At 41.4% G+C, this 9,785-nt stretch overlaps 1 protein-coding gene across 2 annotated transcripts; it reads right to left on the bottom strand.

The window, feature by feature from the left end:
• Positions 1-525: 525 nt before the first annotated feature.
• On the bottom strand, positions 526-9,632 carry LOC309688692 (methylmalonate-semialdehyde/malonate-semialdehyde dehydrogenase [acylating], mitochondrial). Of its 2 annotated transcripts, XM_082504596.1 has the most exons (12): positions 9,501-9,632; positions 9,155-9,199; positions 6,453-6,527; positions 5,857-6,018; positions 5,692-5,770; positions 4,545-4,847; positions 4,145-4,266; positions 3,237-3,426; positions 2,951-3,132; positions 2,190-2,369; positions 1,541-1,639; positions 526-1,404 (listed from the first exon to the last, which is right to left on the bottom strand). In XM_082504596.1, the coding sequence occupies exons 1-12, from the start codon at positions 9,534-9,536 to the stop codon at positions 1,300-1,302; spliced, it is 1,578 nt and encodes a 525-aa protein (XP_082360722.1). In that variant the 5' UTR covers positions 9,537-9,632; the 3' UTR covers positions 526-1,299. The 2 variants fall into 2 exon arrangements, with proteins under 2 accessions (XP_082360722.1, XP_082360723.1); XM_082504597.1 differs by lacking the exons at positions 9,155-9,199; positions 9,501-9,632 and adding an exon at positions 8,159-8,272.
• Between the last annotated feature and the right edge of the window lie 153 nt (positions 9,633-9,785).

Below are 9,785 nucleotides of genomic sequence, written 5' to 3'. Positions count from 1 at the left end.
GCTAATGCCAAGCAGACGGCACTGCGGAATCATAAAATAATATTAAAACTTGAACAGGGAATTCTTAAAAAAACACATGACAGCTAATTACACCACAGAGAATTAGCAGCTGCCCTAATTATGCCTTACTAAACGCGAAAACACCACAGAGGCTCACCATGATGTCCGGCTAGCAGCACGCTGCTCACAGCTGACTCCCAGTGACGTCAGCGGCAGTGTTTTTGGTCTCGTGCTGAGCTCGCATAACACACTGGTGTCAAGAACAATAAACAGCTTGTTTGCTCAGTCCTGTGAATGGGAGGACGCCCGGTGCTTAATTTTGTGCTTGTGGAAGCATCCTCTCTAATGCTAACCTTTGACAGGGATTCAAAACAACAGGATCGCATTGAGTGGCAAAATTACCGCAAGTTCAAAGTTGCAACCTGCTTTTCATCTTCGGAGCTCATTATTAGTATTATTATTATCATTATATGAATACATGAACAAAAACGGAATTATTTCAACAGAAATCACACCACAACTGAGTCCTGTTATAGTGGCTTTATTCAGTCAAGTAGCCACACTAACTGCAGCACAGTTTCATACTATAAATGCCATCATAATGGTTAATAAAGAATATATTTGACATGAAATATATTTAACCCATGACCAATACTATGACAGTACAGTATAAAACTGTGAACTTTAATTTGACACACACACTAATCTCCACATTGGACAGTATACAGCAGGGTACACTGATCATGTAAAAAAGCAAGTGCTGCAACCATTATGTCAGTTTCACTGAAGTGAGGAAATGTCTGTGTCCATGTTCTCATGTAGGCTTTTGCCTATTCACATATTGAACCGATGAAGCTAATGAAACACACAGGGGATAACAGTGGAAGACATTTGCTGTAACTACTCGGCGTCAGAATCGCTGATCTTTGTGCTTTCACGGCACTCAACGGATCATGAAAAAGGACTAGCCACTATGAAGTCATGATCCCACTGCTCTGTACAGGAAGTGAGGAGAAAAATGGGTTCAAAAAAATACGCAATAAACCAATGTACAGATTCACAGCATCACTGATTAAGTCCATTTTTTATCTTCACTTCTAAAGATGTAAATTGTGACCGGTATTTGTTTTAACTTTGTAAATCCTGACATTCGTTTTCTTTGCTGCCCAGTCACTAAGTAATCATCCTCAGTATGAACATTTGACCAATCAAAAGATATCGTAACCACTTCCAATCCCTCGTTGGGCTTCTTAAGGCATGTAAGAAGTCTCTGAAGGTTAGATGCACTGTCAGTTTAGCTTAGCGTCCCATGGTTGGCATTGTGACAGCCGGGCTTGTCAGAGTGGCATCCTCAGCCTTCCACTGCGACGTAATAGTCTTGATCTGAGTGTAGAATTGGATGCCCTAGTGGTAAAGTGATAACAGATATGTCAGTGAGCTATCTAGCACATGACAAAGTGTCTGCATTGTGCTCTTTCAATACTTCAGTGGAGGGAACAGCAATGATCTGAGGGGATAATAAACTACTTCTGCTATTTACCTGCTTGCCATAGAAGTTGGTATCTCCCCTGAATGAACCTCTGGAACCAGTGAAGGAGAACATGGGGAGTGGGACGGGGATGGGCACATTCACACCAATCTATAAAAACGCATGTGTGGATTATGAAAACACAAATCTATTGCAGGCTAGAAATACAACAATGATCAAAGCATAATTTGTTTAATTTGGCCAGCTTACAAAGGGAGTAAGGCCTGGTGTTTAAAATCCAAGATCAACATACAGTTTCAATAAAAACAGACCCGTGAATATACATTTAAGGAGCCTATCAGCACCACTGGACCAGCATTCAATTATCAGCCAGTCCAAAAATGAACTACAACTTGGCTCCTGCTGCACTAATCCACACATTTGGGATTCGTCCATGTTTTAATGCATTGGCAGGTAATATATGACATAGTTTCAGCTGGCAGTGTAAAACCAGCTTCACTCCAATAAAAACATTCCCACTTCACATGTCTGCTTTACTTTTTCAGAAATAAAGCGCCTCCCACGCAAACCCGCTTACTCATCCAAGGCTCAAACAGGTGACTCACCGTGGCCTGAAATACCACAAAGGTGGCCGGTTAACACGCTTGTTTGAAACTATATCTTCAGCAAACAAAGAGCTTCATGTTTTAAAGTCTCTCACCTGGCCGACGTCCACCTCGTGTGTGTATTTGCGAGCTGTGGCTCCATTGGTGGTAAAGATGGCCGTGCCGTTACCGTAAGGGTTTCGGTTGATTAAAGAAATGGCTTCGTCCAGGCTGTCGGCCTCCAGGACAACAAGGACCGGTCCAAAGATCTCTTCTTTGTAACATTTCATGTTGGGCTGAAAAGAACAGCAGAGGGAAAACGATCAGGACTTCAAACTCTACAAAGGAATTCTTAACAGAACAAAGCACGAGCAGGTTTGTGTCGGGGAAGAAAGGTGAAAAACTGCTTTAAATGCATTTCACAGCACTTACAGCTACTTTCTATTTTAAGGTCAGCTTTGTGTGACACTCAACACTTATAACCAGAAACCAGAACGGATCGGGGGGGGACTCTCATGCTGAGAGGGCTGCTTGTTGAAGATTCAAACGTTCAGGCTTACGAATAAAAGCATTTTTAAATCTACTTTTAAAGCCAAAAATCTGAATTTTCACAGAGGTCTGTTCTAAAGATGTGCTCAGCAGGAGGGGAAAATCAAAATCTGTGGTCACATTCAAGGAGATGAGGACTGATTTTGTTTCATTTCCAACAACCCTAATCAAAGACACTGAACTGATTGAAGCGATCATTTATTTTTGCCTCAGATAATTACAGCACCTACCAAAAACAAAAAAATGTTATTACATTAAAACATTCTAGACAGTTTAGTTTAACATTACTTTAATAGCATCTGACCCAAATTAAAAGTTCTCAGCTCACCATAACACCAGCTAAGATGGTAGGTCCTACAAAGTTTCCATTTTCATATCCTTTGACTTTAACATTTCTCCCGTCCAGCAGCAGCTTGGCACCTTCATCAACCCCACTCTGGATCAGAGACTCTACCCTGGCTTTGGCTTCTGGGGTGATCAAGGGACCCACATCTGCCCCAGGCTGATCACCTAAAACACACATTTTGACGTGTAAGAAAAACGGCAGTATGCATGCCAACTGACGTAATTTATTTATTTATTTTTCATGGCGATACGGTTACACAACAAGTTACCTGAGTTTACGCGGAGCGATTTAGAGCGCTGCACCAGCTCTGGGAGCCATTCACGAGACTCCCCAACAAAAATAGCAGTGGAGAGAGCCATGCAGCGCTGGCCAGCTGCTCCAAAAGCAGCGCCCACTAGCTGGTTGATGGTGTTCTCTTTGTTGGCATCAGGCATCACCACACCATGGTTCTTGGCACCCTAAATGCAATATGTAGGATACAAAATCTGTATGATTTCACTCCAAAAGAGTGCAGAACATCAAACAGAGACATAAGAGCGCTAATCACATATGCTACAAATCCCAGTGACTGACAGCAGAGGATTTAATCACTGTCTTGGTAACAGCAACAGGAAATAGACCACTACCCATTTTCATTCATATTAGTAATAACAATTTTTAAAAATAGTCTAAAAAATAAATGAATAAATAAAACTAAGTTCCATCAGGATTTCCCAGACACGGACTTACTATAGATGAGATCTGGCAGGTATGTTTCCCAGCTCAAGACCAACATACCTGCAATCCACCCGACTATTTCTTTATTTTTGCAAATAATTGTTAATTTTTCTTCCCAGATAGCACAACAGACTTACTATTAGGTGCGCTTTTTGCTCTTATTTTGCTGCTCTTGTGTCAGTCAAGGACTTGATTCACAGGCGTCGCTCTACATACTCAAGCGCCACTCTAACCAGCACAAGAAGCTGGTTTGTATCTTGTTACACCAAAGTCACCCAGCTTCAGAGCAGGACAAGGACTACAGCTGCCAGCTGCTGTCCAAAGCAATTAAGAGTTGGACTTCAACCAAGGACAAAGACCTGACTGGAGAGGCAGCTGATTCTTGCCCCATTATTTACTGTCACCATGTGCCATCTAAACACTGCCAGTGTAAGAAGAGCATATTCGGTCTGTGAATACCATGTTGGACTGCACTCTCTTGCCATTCTTTGAGCCCCGCTCGTAGATGTACTCTCCAGCCTGGTTGGAGCCCACAAAACTGATGGCTTTGATGGCCGGGTGGTCACAGATGAAGTTTACCGCTGCACAAACAAGGAAAAAAGTCAATATTTTCTGTTCTTCTGTGTCACACCCTCAGGGCACAATATACGAGCACTGATACGGAGATTCAAATTCTCCTGCTTCAACAATGCCTGTAGATTACTTACAGATATAGGCTGCACAGTTTATGGAAATATCTTATCTACATATTGCCAGAAGGGTATATGATTAATGTTTGACTCATCCTTGGACCTTTCTCTATTGTTTATGACACACACAGACTGTGAGCTCCTCAATGAGCAGGGAATTACGCACTCACCTGCATGCTGTCCGTGGATTATGTTGAGTGTACCATCTGGTGCTCCGGCATCCTGGAGCATTTTGGCCAAAAGCATGGTGCAGCCTGGGACTCGCTCAGAGGGCTTCATCAGGTAGGTGTTGCCGCACACCATCCCGACAGGGAACATCCACAGAGGAATCATGGCGGGGAAGTTGAAAGGGGCGATGCCGGCACACACTCCGATGGGCAGGCGGTAGGTGTAGGTGTCCATGTCCTTGGTGATGGAGGGTAAGGTTTCCCCCAGCATGAGGGATGTAATGCTGCAGGCGTGTTCAACCACCTCTGAGGAATGAGCAAGAAAAGGATTTAGGAAGTCAGCCAATAACAAAGTGCCTAGATAAGCAATCTGAAATAACACATACACAGTTAACTGATGAGTCCATTATTGAAATTTACACATTTGCCTCTTAAGATTAAAAAAAGAAAAGCCTTGCCAGCTCCATTTCCCATGAAAAAACTGTAATAAAACTTGTAAGTATTTCAAGCACCATTAGCCCCGGTACTTGCAGCGCACCTGCACATGTAGCCTGTCTTTCAGCTGATAATAGAAAAGTTAGCCTGCCAGAATAATTTAGGCATCCTGAAACTGGGATCAACACCAAGAACAAAAAAAGGAAACAAAAAAAAATTACTTGGCAGCTGCGTGTTGTAATAAACAAAAATTAATTCCTTCGTCTGCAACCGCACACAGCCCTTAATTTCCAAACATGATTCCCGTTGATGCAAGGCTGCCAGAATGAACGAGTGCACCTCAGCAAAGGAAGCTGCGTAATTATCTTTAAATAGAGTGCAGCTAAAAGCATAGTGTGAAAAGTGTTTTACAGAAGACAGGAACACACTTTAACATCAGGAGTTATTATTGTACTGCTGCAAAAGCATTGCAGCCTTTTTCTTCTTGGAACTAAAGCCTTATTAAAAGCGGTTAAAGCCTCTAATATGGCCCAACTATTACTACTGTCCACTTTTAAATTAAAGCTCAATGTCCCTTTTTGCATAGAGTGTTGACTGTTGTATAAACTGCTTCACTTGAGGAATTTGATCTTATCTATATCTACAGCAGGACTAATCTAATCAGGACGCCAAAGACTAAAAGGAAGACTAAAAGTCGAGTCAATGCGTTACTTACGCAGTCCTCTAAATACGTCTCCCTCTGCATCAGCCAGAGTTTTGCCCTGTTCCAAAGTGATGATCTTAGCCAGCTCTTTCTGAAATGTTAGAAGAAGAATTTAGAGAGAATTATTTCAACAAAATCAATAAATTATTTTGACATATATGTGACCCATCTCCCTACAATGTTGTCCTTGATGAGCTGTTGGTAGCGCAGGAAGATCTGCTGCCGGCTGAGGATGGAGGTCTCGGACCAGGAGCGAAAGGCTCTGGAGCAGGAGTCCACAGCTGCCAGCATCTCCTCCTGTGTAGCTTTAGGAACACGTCCCACCACTTCATTAGTGGCCTGCAGAACAGGACACGGTCCATAAAGACAATCAGACAAGCAAACTGAGAGCAGGGGAAGTCATTATTTGCATGTGCATCATTTCATTAATATTAATAACAAAAAACATTTATTTTTATCCTTATGCGGTGGAAGTAGATGAATATCTTTTCATGCTACAATCGCTCATCACTGTTTTGCAAGAGGCTAGTATCTGACAAGCTATGCACTAGTCTCGTCTCTTGGAGGATATAAAGCATGACGGGTTGTGTAGACTGGGCTCAGATTTCTGTCGTTTTACATATTAGGCAATTAAAATTTGACAAATCAGGACTTATTTATTCCATCCAATATTCACAAGTTACTACAACAAATTTTATACTGTATACTTGCAGCCAGATCGCATTACTCCAGCCTCTGTGCAGGTTGGGCACAGTTCATCTATGAATACTTACAGGGTTGTGGATGTCAAGCCACTCAGACGTGTTGGACTCGACAAACTTGCCATCGATGAACAGCTTGGTGGTGGGCTAGAAGATCAAAGAAGCATATGATTCAATCTGGATGCATCAGTCGCCATCGCATCCATTCATCACCACAACATATGCAGTTATTTTCCAAGGCATTTTGCTCTACTTCACTTTGCATGCACTCAGCTGTGTTACAGGTTCATTTTGAATTGTTTAATTTAAGTTTGCCTCAGACATTTCCAAGCAAAGCTGTACATCTTCCATGCTACATTACCCGTGTTCCAATCCCATTCCTCCTCCTAACTCAAGATAGATTTTTAGTATACAGTGCGTATGCACTGGAAAAGTCAAGGTCTATATCCATTAGCACTGCAGCAGTCGACTGACAGAAAAATAGACAGCTTCAGTTTGAGAAAAAAAAAGAAAAAATAACACCGGGAATCTATTAAACTTTAACATATATAAAATGTGCAAGAGTCCTGAGCCACTTTTCTTTATATTTTGCTACCGAAGAGACATATTTATTTATTTATTCATTTTATTGGATTTTTTTAGAATAGTCTTGAGAAATAGTTCTCCAGGCTTTTTGAAACTCTTACAAAGTTTTTCTTTATACACTGGCTACAGTCCAGTCCTTCCAGAAGAATGTTACTCGTAGCAAAAACACATCATTTGTTCCTACTTCTGTAGTTGAGTGTCACAGTCTGGCGAGGGCAGACTGTATGAATTGAGAAAAGGACCCAAAACGCAGACTCCAAGGAACAGGGAACAGAACTTGAAATGTTAACAAAGGCGAGCCGTTTAATATGGCTGGTAGAAAAGGTACAAACAAAGGGCAAGGCAAACTGAAGCAAAATTAACACAAACCTAAACTGGGGAATCTAAACAAACAATAAGAAAAACCTAGACAAGGAAATTGGAAGCATGGCATGGCATCGGAAACATGGCGTGGACAACAGACGACCTGACAATCACACACTGAAAACAGAGGACTTAAATACACAGAAGGTGATTAGGGGAAGTGGAGACACATGAGGAAACAGCTGGCACACATGAACATAATGACGTCACAGTGGGAGAGTAAAACTGAACATGATGAACACAGAACACCAGACCTCTTCACAATAAAACAGGAAACATAATGAGACATAGACATGACAACCCGAACTTGACAACGTAAGACACAGACATGAAACGCATGAAGAGCAGGGGAGATTTAACATGGTTGGAAACACGAGGGGAAAATAATAACTAGAAACACTTAGGCATAATAATACAAACTTGATAACATAAGACACGCAGCATGAAACACGAAGGGTGAGGGGAAGCTTAAATACAGGGGAAGAAAACACAAGGAGTCTAATAACCAAATGAACTTAGATAACCTAATGAACAAAATAAACTCAAACTTAAAACGCTGGGTCAAAAGACCCAGGACCATGACAGTTGAGTCAATGAAAAAATGCTAAAAACTGGCATCAAATAGTAGTTTTGCACCTACAAGGTGATTCTTAAAGAGCCATTAGCCCAAAACGTCTCATATCTTGGCATGTTGTGCACTGTTCCCTTGAAAAAATTAGAGGAAACTCAACAACTGAAAGACAAAAGAATAAGTGGCAGGCCTAAACATTATCTACAGCAGTAGATGAACAGTATCTGAAAGTCATGTCCTTAAGAAACAGGAAAAGTACCATCAGGGTTTGTTCCACTATTCAACACTGGAAAGCTTTGGATTGGCAAAAGCCTGTTGGACAACGTCTCCCACCCCATGCAGCAGACTGTGACAGCACTGAGCAGCTCCTTCAGTGGGAGACTGCGGCACCCACGGTGTGGGACGGAGAGATTTCGCAGGTCTTTCCTCCCCACTGCTGTCAGACTCCACAACAAAGACTTTAACTGAACAAACACACACATCCACACATGTGCAATAACACTAAGTGCAATAATCTTTTCTGGCATCGTTGTATTTTTACTCAGTTGTATATAGCATTCGTATTCTATTTTTATCTTATTGTATATTTTTATTCTATTTTATTCTACTGTATATAGTATATTATTTTATTCTATTCTGTACAGCTGTGTACTGTATTTATTCTTATTGTATTCTAATTTTTGCGTCATAACTTTTGCACTGTCCACTTCCTGCTGTGACAAAACAAATTTCCCACGTGTGGGACTAATAAAGGTTATCTTATCTTATCTTATCTTAATATTCAAAGCTGCAGTGCAAACAACTGTAAAAATTGATGTCTCTGACTGGATGTGATGGATATACTTTTGACTGAGATTTCAAACACTAGCCAAAAAAATATTGAAAACATGCACAATAAACATAATCAAAGAAATTAATGTTGTAATGAGCAAAGAAATTGCCTCTTTTGAGGTTTTGGTGGAAGGCTTCGGAATTTAGTCTGACATCCTGTGCTTTCTTAGCCAAGACTCACTTCGAAGTGATAAATAAAATCATTTAGAAATTATGCTAATTCAAAAACTTAACCAAAATACACACACACATATATGTTTTTCCAATAACGCAAATATTACTCTGTTATAAACAAATGTCATGCTGTAACACAATCTGACAAAAGTAAACAAGCATACTCTTCTGACAATCAGAAGAGACGGCCCTTAGCGCATAACACGGCACCACTACTAAGCTATAAAAGGTCCTGAGTGATGGCTCTTACCACTGAGGAGGATGAGTAGCACATACGACCCAGCTGGAGGGGGGCCTGTGAGAAATGACATATCAGACCATTATTTAGAGCTTTTAAATCACTGTCTGTGCAAGGTCTCAAGAGGCACGTCTGAATGATCCACTGACGTATCATATCTGTCCACGTGATGTAAATAAAGCCTGTTGTTAGCTGACCAATCACTTAATATATTGTCATGTACTTGCAAAAAGGAGGATTGGACTGTGTACAACGTGTGACTTTGCTAGCTAACAGCGCAGGTTGTTAGCCGAGTTTGGTGCATAAACACTGAACCAAACAAACAGTTGTATATTGCACGTTCATTATCTTACTCTACCTTCTTATTTAAAAGGGATCGGAGAATTGCCGCCATTGTGGAGAGTGCAGTGCTTTTTTTCCTGCTCCGAAGCCCTTCAACCGACCCAGGAGACGTTGGAGTGCAAAGAGAACTTGAGCTTGAGAAAGGTTCCAGAGGGCAGAGCGGTGAATACGAAGCTGCGCTTTTCGCCGATCTACAACCTGTCCCTGGTGTGGATGTGAACGAGGAGAACCAATGCGGATAATGTGTGGATCAACGAAAACTGCGCACGCAACCATTCGTTGATTCCTTTCAGTGTGGGCG

The sequence above is a fragment of the Aulonocara stuartgranti genome (genome assembly GCF_965226115.1).
Source record: "Aulonocara stuartgranti genome assembly, chromosome: 15".
Lineage (NCBI taxonomy): Eukaryota > Metazoa > Chordata > Actinopteri > Cichliformes > Cichlidae > Aulonocara > Aulonocara stuartgranti.
The sequence above is the reverse complement of the archived record's forward strand: the minus strand, read 5'-3'. Positions and strand labels throughout refer to the sequence as shown.